A 14,754-nucleotide genomic window follows, 5' to 3' on the forward strand; every position below is an offset into this window, starting at 1 on the left:
ATATCCCAACTCAATCCCATGCAACTATTCAAGGATTCAGAGAGTTCACCTGTAATTTAGTCCAGAAATACCAGGGACGTGATATCCATGACCATATTTGAGGCCACAGTCTCACTGTAAGACCGCTGCCTATGGTTCTGTAAACCCCCTTATATTCGAAGCCAAAGTCCTAATGCAACACAACTTTCTGATTGTGCTGGCAATTGGTCATATTCCAACTACAATCTCTTGAAACTATTTAAGGATTCAGACAGTTTACCTATAATTTTGCTTGAAAGACCAAAGATGTGATATAAATAGCCATATCTGAAGCCACAGTCCAATACCATTTCTGATTGTGCTTTGTCATATCCCAACTACAATCTCGTGAAAATATTCAAGGATTCAGAGAGTTCACCTGTGATTTTGCTTGAAAGACCAGGGACGTGATATCCATATTTGAGGCCACAGTCTCACTATAAGACCGCTGCCTATGGTTCTGTAAACCCCCTTATATTCGAAGCCAAAGTCCTAATGCAACACAACTTTCTGATTGTGCTGGCAATTGCTCATATTCCAACTACAATCTCTTGAAGCTATCTTTAAGGATTCAGAGAGTTCACCTGTGATTTTTCCAAAGACCAGAGACGTGATATCCATGACCATATTTGAGGCCACGGTCTCACTATAAGACCGCTGCCTATGGTTCCGTAAACCCCCGTTAAAAGGGTAGGCCTAGTGAAAGATGAGGCCAGTTTATTGCCTTGTCGAAAGCTGCCGTGCGGGGATTGGTTAATATTTCACGCCTGACTGGCAGCATCTGTGCCGCCTCGCTTTTATGAAAGTGATGGATTCATCCAAAGCGATGGAAATTAGGCCACAGCAAGTAAATTTTATGGATGACATCAGCGCGCGCACTAATTTCCGCCTGATTTTGGAAAAAAATGTTGCCTTCTGACAGTGGTCAACATGCCGAAAATGGGCAAAGATGTCTGTTGCCATGCCGGAAGGTGGGTGGCAGATAACTATGAAGAGAGGAGGCAAGAAAAGGCTCAGATTTAATGTTTTGTTTCTTACATTGTTTCTTGCAGTGATATGTTATGCTGGCTGTGTACATGTGATGCTTCTACTGAATCAAAACCGTTGTACAATGATTGAGTCAAAAATTTTGAATTGTAGAAACCTTTTTTTTTCGGCCCGCCTTGTTTTTTTCGCCCGCTTACATTAGATTTGGAATCTGTGGAAGATGTCATCCATGAAATTTACTTGTTGTGGCCTTATGCAGGATGTCAGCCGCTCTCTATATCACAGAAAGGATTGGAGCGAACGCCCCTTTGAAATTTGCAGGATAATTTGTGAGCGCGTCTGCTGCAAGAAGTTATGTGGACGGTGGGGAATTCATTACCGCATTTTACCGAGCTTGAAAAACGTTTATATCGCGTTTTATTGTTCAGCCTTGAACTGTCGTTCGTTATAATATATTATCATATAGCCGCGTGACGTTGACCAATCAGAAGGCTCCATTCCACATTCTTTATGTCGCCGTAATGTCACAAATAGAGTCAAAATCGGGTATTTATTCATCCCAATCCATACATTAAACAAAATGAATAATCACCCGCATATGACCTCAGGTGACCCAATTGAACATGGCTCTACTTCTAAAAAATCCAAAAATAACTTGAGTTGTGTTCCAATGACTCCCATAAGAACACCTGTTCCCTGCCTGTGACCCAGATAGAAGACATAGAACATGAACCCCCCAGTGACCTCAGGTGACTCCAGACGGAACAAACATTCTATGTTCTATTCAGCATGTGCAAGGGTACATTGTGTCACTCTTCACTGCATCAGTTTGGATAGGCTATCGTGTAAGCTATATGATAATAGTGTTAATGGCCCGCCCTTTCTCGGTGAATATGGTGTGATAAAGCCTTGTCAGTTGCTATAACCACCTCATAAAGCCACCTCGTTCGCTGCGCTCACTTGGTGGCTTTATTCGGTGGTTATAGCAACTGACAAGGCTTTATCACACCATATTCACCTCGGGGCGGGACATTAACCCTTAACTAGTAGATTAGCTTCTTAGAACTGTTAGAACTGCCACTTCTTAGAAGACTTCTTCTTTCGTCTGATGCCCACAATCGTAGGGACGATTATTCGATTATCTGTTAATATTGTTATATGAATGTTACCCTGGTAGCAATAGCTACTATGTAATATTATGTATATGTTAACCATACGTTGTTAACTGCTAAAGTTTTCGTGGAATAAAGTTATTCTTCTTGTATCCTCTCCTTCGCCAGAGGCGGAGCGTTACCTGCAGACCCTGATGCCTGGTGGGAAGGCGTTTGATCAGTACCCGTCCTGTCAGGACCTGCCCAAACCTAACCTGGTGCACGGGGAGACCACCAAGGCCGCGGTCGGCATCATCGGCCGAGAGGTCAGATGGGTCGCCATGTCCTTCGAATCAGTAAGTCACACTTTGATCTTGTTTATTCATGGTCATTTCTTTCTGTTTTCTTTAACCAGGGTAGTTTTCTAAATGAAATGTGTACACATTCATCATCATTAAGATATAATATTATTTCTCCTAATGTAAGATCTCGTTTATGGATGAAAAATAGTGGGTGACAATTAGTGGGTGACCCTTACCTCCCCCATGACCTCAATGAAAAGCAGCCTGCAGGCCAATTCGAGCTTTCGTGACTAAAGATTCTCAATGGTTCAAACTAACAAGTCTCTCCTCTTCTGTTCCCCCCAGACCACCTACAAGGGCCAGTCCTCCTTCTCCTCCTACCATGACTACCAGGCCTGGGAAGCCTTCCTGAAGCAGGAGATCGACAAGCTTCCCGCCAACTCCGGCCTGAAGTCTGGCTTCCAGACCTGCGACTACTGGAAGGAGATCTTCATGGAGATTGTGGGAGTGAGCAGTGCCATCTACGGGCTGGTGCTGTCCATGGTCATCTGTATCCTGGCTGTGGTGGTGTTCACTGGACATGTCATGCTGCTGTTCATTGTGTTCTTCACTATACTTGGTACGTGGATATGAAGGGCTTATAGTGTTTGTTTGTTTGTTGATGTATATTTATTTTATTAATTTCTATAACTTGTAAACAAAACTGTGGTGCGTTGCACCTGTTCTGTACCAAGAACACACAATTTATTTTTTTCTGTCAACTCTTTCATTTTTCACATGTCTATACTTTTCAGGCCTTGTTCATTGTTTTGCAGATACATGTAGGTCTCTGTAAAGAGTTATAACATGATATGCGGCCTTGTATCTCAGAGCATTTTTGTCCTATCCACATACATAAACATACTGTAAATTACAATTTTTTCGAGGTACTTTAATATTCACAGTTTTCCCAGTCACCTCAGTACTTGTAATTACCTTGAACAAAAAATATGCAGACTTTCTTGCAAACGTATTACATGTAGCTCCACAAATATTTCCATTTTTCTCAGACTGCAAACTTTTGCTACCTTTAGTGATTTACAATACTTAATTGACTCTTAGCTATTGTGTCTTTACAATTATGTAGTTCCAAGGTTAGTGTATATTATAACTACAATATGTAAATGTACCTGTGTCGTGTCGTTATATACAGGAGTGATTTGCAGTGTAGTAGCTGTGTTCTTCATTGCTGGGTGGCAGATTGGTGCAGTGGAGGCCATTTCTCTCTCCATCCTGGTTGGGTCATCTGTGGACTACTGTGCACATCTTGTAGAGGGTTACCTTCTAGCAGGGAAAAACCCACCCAGCCAAGCTCTACAGGTACATGTAACCTTAATTTGTTTCAATTCTGGTTTCGTATGTCTTTATCAAATGCTTGTGCTGTGTACCGGTTCACTGGACTTGGATCCGGACTTGTAAGAATGTTTAGGTTCAAGTCCAAAAAAAACCTAAAAGTCAAGAACCGAGTCCGGACTTATTACCAAAAAAAAACATTTCACATACCCCTTTTTTTTCCAAACCACCTAAAGCCTTCTGTAGATTGCAAAATCTTTGCTGCAAAATGAAGAAAATATTGCCGGATATTAGAGGACAGTTTTTGAAATATTACCGGCTGTCAAGTATGTTCTGTTTGTATGATTTATTATATATGTCTGCATAACAAGTGCTTTAGAATGTGTGTTTTTATGTGTTGGCATGTTACATGTAGAGGCAACTTTGTTTTGACAAATGGACTTGTTTTTCAGTCCAACGCACATTTACGGCGCTGGCGAGCAAAGGTTGCCGTCAGCCACATCGGTGTGTCAATCATCAGCAGCGCCGTGACAACCATCATCGCCGCCATCCCTCTCTGCTTCACCACCTTCGTCCCGTTCTCCAAGTTCGGCGAAATCGTCGCCATCAACACCGCCATGTCCATCCTGTACGCGCTCACGGCGTGCACCGCATTCCTTGCTGTAGCGGCGCCGGCGAAGTTCCAGAGCACCTGGAAGGCCTCCCTGAAGGCTCTGATTGGTGCAGCTGTCGTCCTATCACTGGCAGTGCTGGCGTGTTACGTCGCGTACAGAGAAGGTGTGGTCATACCCGGGCCTGACGGGAACTCACTGTTCCACTGACAGGGTAGCTAGAGAGAACCTGGTATCCAACCCATTCTAGCTCCAGTTCACTCCAACAATTACTTCAGTCTATGCAACATAGTCCAGCCCGCTTCCCTATTGTAACGTTTAGTCCTTACACTGTACATCCTGCTTTTTTGGAGGGGGGAGAATCAAATATTTTACAGCAGTGTACCAGGGATCAGACTTCAAAATGCTTGTTCGAACCCCATTACCATAAACTCACAAGGACAGTATGACTCAGAGCTATCGTAGGCAAAAATTCAAATGACAATCTTTTCTCTATTACGATGCCTTGGACTTTTCTGTACAGACGTCGTTAGAGAAGCAAACCAGAGTTAGAGTAAGATGGGTACCAGGCTTAGGTAGGGGTTATCTCCAAGCAGATAGAGGGAACAGAAAAACATACAGACCACTAGAGAGACTGTGCACTTTCAATTATGGTGTGCTTTTAAGTTACCTAAAATGCTATATATTATTAATATAATATATAATTACGTAACTTCCAAAAATTAAAAACCCATCCCAGACCTTTTTCTATGTCTAACTTCCCTCTGAGTGAATAGGAGGATCCAGTATTTTTTAGTTGTGAAACCATTGCTAAATTGCTTCAACCAATTCAAATTTGGTGAGGGGCTTAGACCACAGCGGAGTGAGTTCAAACAAGTTAGAGCTATTTGGAATGAAGCCACAGATTGAGGTAAACCTTGCTGCAACGCAGTTCTACTATTCCACAGTCATGAATTTGAATAGTATGGAGAGATGGGAACTTTTTCAATTGGCTTTTCCTCTTAGTCAACAATGAAATATTATGCACACAAACTGGTACAAGGGCTACTTAACACAGACCCTAAAGCTAAAGATTTATACTACCAGACACTTAGAAGATACATTGTACATCTTGTGTTGCAGTCAGTGGTAAATTGTAAAGGTTTTGTCAGTGCTATCTGGTACATTGGACAATGTGGTGCGAGTGTCAAAGGTAAAAGATAGTACATTTAGCTTTCCAGGTATTGTGTAATGTAAAATCCAGTCAGGAAGACACCAATGGAATTGGGATATGTGTAGAAGTAGGTACAGTACTTAAGAGAGTATCAGATGAGAGAGAGTTTTGTAGACAATGTGAAGTGTGGATGGTTTTCGCTTGATGTCAAATATTGTGAGCCAGTTCTGAACAAAAGGAAGATGTCTAGTATTCAAACTGTGTTTAAAACTCTCATTGAAGACCATTTTCTTCATTGAATGCAACTTTTACATAGCATAGGCTGGCTATAGGGCCTAATTGCATACTTCTAATTGGTCAGCTTAACTTGAGCCAGAGTTTTTTATTGGCCAGTATATACCTGACTTCACTGATAGTTTTACCCTAAGCTTGGTTTAGCTTGCAGTTTCATCCAATGTGCAATTTGCTGCTGTAAGCACATATTGGTATCAGTAGTGGAAACATTTGAAAGGTGCACAACAATGAATTCTTGCCTGCCTAATGCCCCTGAACAGTAAGCAGCATTTTATGAGTGTTCTGCATGTGGTGTAAGTGACACGGTGTGTAAATTTCTGCAAAATTATTGATAACTTTTAATTGAAATAAATGCAGCTTTCAATGCAAATGATGATTAGTTGATGGACCTTAAGTTTGTAACAAGTTGAGATGGTTTTGTTTTGGAGGTCTGAGGGTCATCAGATTTTGTTGGTTTTGTTGAAAGGATGATCATGATAATGTGTGATACTAGACTAAGTAGATGTTAAGGTTTACATTTTGGAATGGAAATGTATGGGATGAAGTAATGAGGGAATATATGATTTCTTCTATACTGCATGTAAAGACGTCTAACCACTAATATCACTCCAGGACATTTTCGGGGTATATTTAACGTATTGTTTGCATACAGAATGTATGCACTCCAACTTGAATCATGCAAAGCAGAATTTTAAATCAACTGACATTTATGACTGTCTACTGCTTCTTTATCACGTTCTTTAAATTGTAGTACTGTTATTCTGTTGTTCGTCTTTATTTCCACAGATCTGTGATCAACACCTTTACAATTTCAACAAGGTATTCTGGGATGTCAACAAGGTATTCTGGGATACTGCTAGTGGCTTTTTCAGCACTACATGCCAGTGTACATGTCCCAGTATGCCTCAGTATGCATTTTCAATGCATTCTTCGGAGCATTTACCCAAAATATAGCCAGAACATAAGCATGAGAATATCCTGTATTTTGGATCCATGTAGTTCTGTCCAAAGAGATATTGTATGCAATGCCCATTATTCTGATGCAACATTGACCAAACATCCATTAGATACCAAATGTTCATTCCATTCTGATTAGTAATACATGCTATTCTTTGACATTGTTCAAACCACCAATGTTTGAAATTCCTGGCTTGGTCTGTTATTGTATGAAAGTTAAATGTTTTTTTTATCATGAAGCAGCATGCTTTTGCACAGTGCTATGTGCATATGCATGTAAATGCACATTATTTGATTTTAACAGTGAAATATAGTCTAGTTACTAGACTAGTACTATCTTGTGTGGTCTTCAACAGTACCAAATGCACCTATATCTTTAATTATGCCAGAAGAAGACTCTTGAGGATCATGGAAAAATTCTGCTGTATTTTGGAGAAGCATGTGTTTGTTATTGCTGCATTATACCCCCTTTCCACTGAGGTGATATCTGTTAATGAAGCGACCAAAAAAACATGATAGTCAAAATTAATTTCATGATAAAGAGACACATTCTGTAAGCTTTTTGTGTTTTGTTGTCTTTCAAATCATGCTTTTATGAAATCGTAGATCATACGAAAGTTTTCAGTCGTTCAACAGTTACCATGCAGTGGAAAGCGGGGCCTTATGGGTAACAGTTGTTATTTGAACAGAAACAACACACTCTACACTCTTGCTCTGCATAACATTACTCTAAGGGCTGATGCACAGTTCACTGTATGATTTAATGTACCAATGAAGAGGATATTGAAAATCCCGTATGTTCTGTTGTACAGAATCCAAGCTGCATGAAACAGGCTGGAACAACCTCCTGCATTTTAATGTAAATATAAGGGCAACATTCTACTTGTGTTGTGTGTTTTTTTGTGTGCTCTTTACTTCATGCTACAATGTACGTATGTACTCTTTAATTGATATAAAAATATTTCACTTCTCCATCTTGCTAGAAGTACTACTTTGAAAGGTTTGTAACTTTAAAAGTCTGAGAAAAAGGAACTCGACTGGGCATAATGTATAAGCTACGAATACTAGCTAACAATCACATCACGTGGATAAATTATGATAAAAGTTACCAGAGCATTCACCGTTGCAATTAAGCAATTACATGTAATACAAACTTATGGACATCTTAATGTCTAGGACAGGTCTGAACGTGTGTTAGCACCAAGGACAGGTCTGTCCGTCTGTGTGAACGTGTGTCAGAACCAAGGACAGGTCTGTCCGTCTGTGTGAACGTGTGTCAGCACCAAGGACAGGTCTGTCGGCCTATGTGTGGCAACGTAACACGATCGAATAGTCAAAACCTGAGTACAAGGGATCCCCTACACACCCTGGCCCAGTCTACAGAAGTGCACCAACGTTAGTATTTTTCGTAATTAGATACTCTTAATCTAATCGTCCTTCGACACATATAAGTGCCTGGCACCGAAACGGGCCGCCATTAGTCGTCATAATTAGATTACCAACTTCATATTAATTATGCACGGCCGTTCTGCACACCTGTGTAAAAACAAGGTTGGCATGGTCCGTTGACTCCGTTCAAAATGGCGCTTTCGTACGACGGAAATACTCTGGGCTGATTTTTTTTCAAACTTCCTGGGTCCTTTTTGACGTTTTCGTCGGTAGAATGTCTTAGTAAGTGTGCAGCAGAATGTCTGGGAGTGTTCGCTGAGGAGTTGTACCGTTCTGGTGATGTTTTGAAGAGAAAGTGCGGATTTCTTCACCTGGCGAATTGTGGAGAAGACAAAAATGGCGAGACAGTTGGGAAGAGTAGCGTGGTATAGGGACGACTTCGCTCATTGTTGCAGGTAAACCAGTACATTGTTTGGCTGACATTATTCCTTAGCAACTAGTACGAACATGTCAAGTTATATTCCGTAAGAAGTTACTTATTTCTGTATTAGGGAGCGGCCGTTCCTAATTTTAAACAGGCTTAGCAAGGTCTATCAAGTTTCCGCGTTTTCAACAACATTTTCAATGTGTGGTGCGCTTGTACAGTATATATAAAATGTATGTGCATGTCTTTTTAGTCAGTTGTTCAGCGTTTTGAGGTTAGATTTGTTGAAAGAAAATGTGTATCGACCAAACTTTTTTCTTTATCTCCACGTGGTTCAAAACACCTGTTGGAATGTGGCCGTGTACATGATTAGTTATGTTTCCCGCCAAAAATGGTGGCCTCAAAGCTTCAGGGCGCCGAAATGTATTCGATACAAAACGGTTGAAAACTAGTTATGTCGAGGTGACCATACTTTCGTTCTTCATTATCATTTGCAATGTATTATGTATAATTTAAAAGCTTGTTCGTTTCCATCATCATCATCTGGCGGCTGCATTTGAGCAGACGACCGTGAGTTCCCGTGACGTCTCCTTGTACCATGAGGTGGCACGTTTCCATTTTAGAGCAATTCAGTAAATAGTATTAAAATGACCAAGCCCACGTATTTCTGGCACAAACACTACAGTTGACTATGCTTCAAGGTAGCAATTCCTGTTTTCAAAACATTTTGCGCCGTGTGTTATCGTATTCCACATAAAGTTTCAGTTGAAGGGGGTTGATTTATTTTATTGTTGTTTGTATCCACGATTTTTATGGTCATTATGTACAATTTTCGTCGAGGTATGTGTTTGTTGTAAAGTAAAGATATTATACATACATTTAAGGTGTGTGTGTGCATTGCTAGTTTTTAATTTGAGAGAAGTGTTCAACTTATGTGTTCAACTTATAATGCATGTATGGTTAGATGATGGCTGATGCAGTAGTGAGAACTTCTGTCTGAACCTGACAAGACAGATTGGACGAATGATTTGAAGACCGAAGAGGAATATCAGGTGACAAAAATCTGAAATCTGCATTTTACCTACAGTTAATTAGAGTTGAGACAAGCGTGTAACTTCTAATGTCTGTATATAGTTAGGTGATATGACTGATGCAGTTTGTAGTGAGGACTGATACTGTCTGAACCTGACAAGACAGATTGGACCAGACCAGATGATTTGATGACCCAAGAGGAATATCAGGTGATTCCAATTCTGCATTTTAACTACCATTTACTTGGTATTATTTGAGACAAGTGTGTAATTTTTAATGTCTGTACATATTGTAGTTACATGTACATGTACTGTAGGTGGCTGCTGACTGATGCAGTAGTAGTGGCTACTTAAACTGCCTGTACCTGACAAGACAGACTGGACCAGACCAGATGATTTGAAGACCCAAGAGGAATATCTGTTAGGTGAGAAAAATCCCAATCCTTCATTTTACCTACACTGCTATTTGAGACAAGTGTGTAACTTCTGATGTCTGTATAGTTAGGTGGCTGCTGACTGATGCAGTAGTGGTGAATTCTTCGTATACCTGACAAGAGAAGATTGGACCAGACCAGGTGATTTGAGTCCCAAAGATGACTCTCAGGTGAGAAAAATCGGAATTTTGCATTCAACCTACTATGTACTTTTTTATTTGAGACAATTGTGTAACTTCTACTGTTTGTATAGTTAGGTGGCTGCTGACTGATGCAGTATTGAAGACTACTGTCTAAACCTGACAAGAGAAGATTGGACCACATCGGGTGATTTAGAGACACAAGAGCAAGATGACAACAACAACATCCACAGGTGAGATAATGATTGCTTTAATTTGAAGATCTGTTTGACTCTCTTAACTTATGTCTTACACTTTATAAAAATAACACACATGCGTAGCAAAACATCTTTCACAGTAATTTTGTATTTCCTTTGACTTGAATAAATGACTAGTATATTACACTTCTTGGGCACTTGTCAACATTTCTAGGAAGAGGCAAAGTAAAAGGTTGCATACAAGAGTTCGTCTTTACCTTCATCACATATGTTATTATTGTTATTAAGAACTCTGAGGTGTAACATGCTACAAGTACAATTCATTTTGTATCTATACTCCTTTTCACATCTTCAAACGATTCGTCTGACAAAAGAGGTTACATTGTATAATGTCTCCAGTATAACCTTGGTCCCACATTGCACTTTTAGTCATTTGAGATACAGCACGTCATACTTTTTGCACTGTGCTTTGGACCTTTACAGGCAGCATTTAGCTCCATTCTTACTGTCATAAACTTGCATGTTGTGTGACAAAATATCTTGCATTAGTAAGGCCTATTGCTGTTGTCAATACAGTGACTTTTGTTTCCTTGTCTTCAAGATGCGGACCCCGAGACTGGACTGCAACAGGGGGAAGATAGGCAGGAGTGAGTATGGTTTCTTTATTAACACGATACAACATTCCACATGCACACACTTGCACTCACATTTCTCTTTTCTCTTGCACTCACATTTCTCTTTCTTCATTTAACGTTTATTGTAGCTGGTGACTTCAATTTCATGTTAAGCAACACTTAAAAATTCTTCATATTGTATGGTTGAATGCCAAATTGTCCTTAAATTGTTGCTTCAGACCTTTACACTTAAATTCTCCTGCCGAAAAACTTTGCATCCAAGCCGGCTGCATGAATTCCACGTTGTTATCCTCTTCATATTGTATGAATCCCAAATTGCCCCAAAATTGTCGCTTTAAAATTGGACTTTTATACTTAAATTCTCACTGAAAAACTTTGAATCTTAGCTGGCCGCATGAATTCTCTAGTTATCCTCTTCATGTTGTATGCATCCCAAATTGTCGCTTCAGACCTTTCTTTACACTTAAATTCTCCTGCAAAAAAAATAATTGGCACCCTCACCTGTTTAATTAATTGGATAAAGTTTTCCCGCCAAAAAACTTAGTATATAGAGCACTCTAACCTTGAACTTGTGCCCCCCTCCCCACTCTTCCTGCCCACCTTCCACAACTCAGAGTATGTTAGTTACTCTGTTCTCTGGACTTCTTCGAACATGTAGTCACCACACTGCTACACAAACACTTTGTTGATCGAGTGCAGTTTTTCCACCACTTAGACTTTAGAATAATCTCTTGCTCTCCTGGTCAGTCAATGCACTAAGTGTACTCCCCAGGGGATTGTCTTTTCGGAGACATTGATGCTTCGACACATCAGTATACCAGTGCAATTGACCGAGCGAGAAATTATTCTAAAGTCTAAGTGGTGGGAAAAACTGCACTCGATCAACAAAGTGTTTGTGTAGCAGTGTGGTGACTACATGTTCGAAGAAGTCCAGAGAACAGAGTAACTAACATACTCTGAGTTGTGGAAGGTGGGCAGGAAGAGTGGGGAGGGGGGCACAAGTTCAAGGTTAGAGTGCTCTATATACTAAGTTTTTTGGCGGGAAAACTTAATCCAATTAATTAAACAGGTGAGGGTGCCAATTTTTTTTTTTGGCGGGGAAAATGGACTGAACAAGGAAGTAGTACAAAGATAGACAAGTTTTTTTGGCAGGAGAATTTAAGTGTAAAGGTCCAAAGCGACAATTTTGGGGGCAATTTGGGATGCATAGGATATGAAGAGGATGACTATTAAAGGAATTGATGCGGCCAGCTAAGAGACGAAGTTTTTCAGCGGAAGAATTTAAGTGTAATGGTCTGAAGCAACAATTTAGGGGCAATTTGGCATTCAACCATACAATATGAAGAATTTTTCAGTGTTGCTTGACATGAAATTGAAGTTGCCGGCTACAATAAACGTTAAATGGGCTGACCTCACGAAAAAAGCAAGTGTGAGTGCAAGTGTGCGCATGTGGAGTGTTGTCTCATGTTAATAAAGAAACCATACTCACTCCTCCCCAATTCTTCTTTCACGCAGCCCTGCCTACAAAAGTCTGGTTCTTCCTCCTCAGTTGCAGTCTAGTCTCCAGGTCCCCATCTTGAAGACAAAGAAACAAAAGTCACTGTACTGACAGCAATTGGCCTTACTAATGCATTGCATTATGTCACACAACATGCAAGTTTATGACAGTAAGAATGGAGCTAAATGCTGCCTGTAAAGGTCCAAAGCACAGAGCAAAAAGTATGACGTGCTGTATCTCAAATGACTAAAAGTGCAATGTGGGACCAAGGTTATACTTGAGACATTATACAATGTAACCTCTTTTGTCAGATGAATCGTTTGAAGATGTGAGAAGGAGTATAGATACAAAATGTATTGTACTTGTAGCATGTTACACCTCAGAGTTCTTAATAATAATTATAATAACATATGTGATGAAGGTAAAGACGAACTCTTGTATGCAACCTTTTACTTTGCCTCTTCCTAGAAATGTTGACAAGTGCCCAAGAAGTGTAATATACTAGTCATTTATTCAAGTCAAAGGAAATGCAAAATTAATGTGAAAGATGTTTTGCTACATGTGTGTTATTTTTATAAAGTGTAAGACATAAGGGAAGAGAGTCAAACAGATCTTCGAAAGCAATCATTATCTCACCTGTGGATGTTGTTGTTGTCATCTTGCTCTTGTGTCTTTAAATCACCCGATGTGGTCCAATCTTCTCTTGTCAGGTATACGAAGAATTCACCACTACTGCATCAGTCAGCAGCCACCTAACTATACAGACATCAGAAGTTACACACTTGTCTCAAATAGCAGTGTAGGTAAAATTAAGAATTGGGATTTTTCTCACCTAACAGATATTCCTCCTGGGTCTTCAAATCATCTGGTCTGGTCCAGTCTGTCTTGTCAGGTACAGGCAGTTACAGTACTACTGCATCAGTCAGCAGCAACCTACAGTACATGTACTGTAACTACAATATCTACAGACATTAAAAGTTGCACACTTGTCTCAAATAATACCAAGTAAATGGTAGTTAAAATGCAGAATTGGAATCACCTGATATTCCTCTTGGGTCATCAAATCATCTGGTCTGGTCCAATCTGTCTTGTCAGGTTCAGACAGTATCAGTCCTCACTACAAACTGCATCAGTCATATCACCTAACTATATACAGACATTAGAAGTTACACGCTTGTCTCAACTCAAATTAACTGTAGGTAAAATGCAGATTTCAGATTTTTGTCACCTGATATTCCTCTTCGGTCTTCAAATCATTTCTCCAATCTGTCTTGTCGGGTTCAGACAGAAGTTCTCACTACTGCATCAGCCATCATCTAACCATACATGCATTATAAGTTGAACACATAAGTTGAACACTTCTCTCAAATTAAAAAATAACAATGCACACACACACCTTAAATGTATATATAATATCCTTACTTTAAAACAAACACATACCTCAACGAAAATTGTACATAATGACCATAAAAATCGTGGATAGAAACAACAATAAAATAAATCAACCCCCTTCAACTGAAACTTTATGTGGAATACGAGAACACACGGCGCAAAATGTTTTGAAAACAGGAATTGCTACCTTGAAGTGAGGTAGTGTAGTGTAGTGTAGTGTTTGTGCCAGAAATACGTGGGCTTGGTCATTTTAATACTATTTACTGAATTGCTCTAAAATGGAAACGTGCCACCTCATGGTAGAAGGAGACGTGGTCACCAACCCACCACCTACCTACAGTACATACAACGGTTGCTGGGCGACAACAACTCGGACCTTTCCTCGAAGCGGATTGCTGACATAGCCCAGAACAGGACTAACTGGAGGGAACTCACGGTCGTCTGCTCAAATGCAGCCGCCAGAAGATGATGATGGAAACGAACAAGCTTTTAAATTATACATAATACATTGCAAATGATAGTGAAGAACGAAAGTATGGTCCGTGACCTCGACATAACTAGTTTTCAACCGTTTTGTATCGAATTCATTTCGGCGCCCTGAAGCTTCGAGGCCACCATCTTGGTTACGCAAACTTTTGGCGGGAAACATAACTAATCATGTACACGGCCACATTCCAACAGGTGTTTTGAACCACGTGGAGATAAAGAAAAAGGTTTGGTCGATAAACATTTTCTTTCAACAAATCTAACCTCAAAACGCTGAACAACTGACTAAAAAGACATGCACATACATTTTATATATACTCTACAAGCGCATCACACATTGAAAATGTTGTTGAAAACACGGCAACTTGATAGACCTTGCTATG

General features: G+C 40.0%; 1 protein-coding gene and 1 long non-coding RNA gene across 2 annotated transcripts in view; one reads left to right on the top strand and one right to left on the bottom strand.

The window, feature by feature from the left end:
• The window catches only part of LOC109484100 (protein dispatched homolog 3-like), a 32,265-nt gene extending 26,275 nt beyond the window's left edge, over window positions 1-5,990 (top strand). The window contains exons 17-20 of the mRNA XM_019787322.1: window positions 2,256-2,452; window positions 2,744-3,017; window positions 3,591-3,757; window positions 4,183-5,990. Coding sequence (XP_019642881.1) covers window positions 2,256-2,452; window positions 2,744-3,017; window positions 3,591-3,757; window positions 4,183-4,551 — 1,007 coding nt within the window. The 3' untranslated portion in view covers window positions 4,552-5,990. The remainder of the gene's footprint in view (window positions 1-2,255; window positions 2,453-2,743; window positions 3,018-3,590; window positions 3,758-4,182) is intronic.
• Window positions 5,991-13,397: 7,407 nt separating this feature from the next.
• On the bottom strand, window positions 13,398-13,770 carry LOC109484172. The gene is made up of 3 exons (XR_002141065.1): window positions 13,722-13,770; window positions 13,533-13,639; window positions 13,398-13,426 (listed from the first exon to the last, which is right to left on the bottom strand). It is a non-coding gene; the product is annotated as an uncharacterized LOC109484172 (long non-coding RNA).
• Window positions 13,771-14,754: the final 984 nt, after the last annotated feature.

The sequence above is a fragment of the Branchiostoma belcheri genome, unplaced genomic scaffold, assembly GCF_001625305.1.
Source record: "Branchiostoma belcheri isolate BF01 breed outbred unplaced genomic scaffold, Haploidv18h27 scaffold69, whole genome shotgun sequence".
Lineage (NCBI taxonomy): Eukaryota > Metazoa > Chordata > Leptocardii > Amphioxiformes > Branchiostomatidae > Branchiostoma > Branchiostoma belcheri.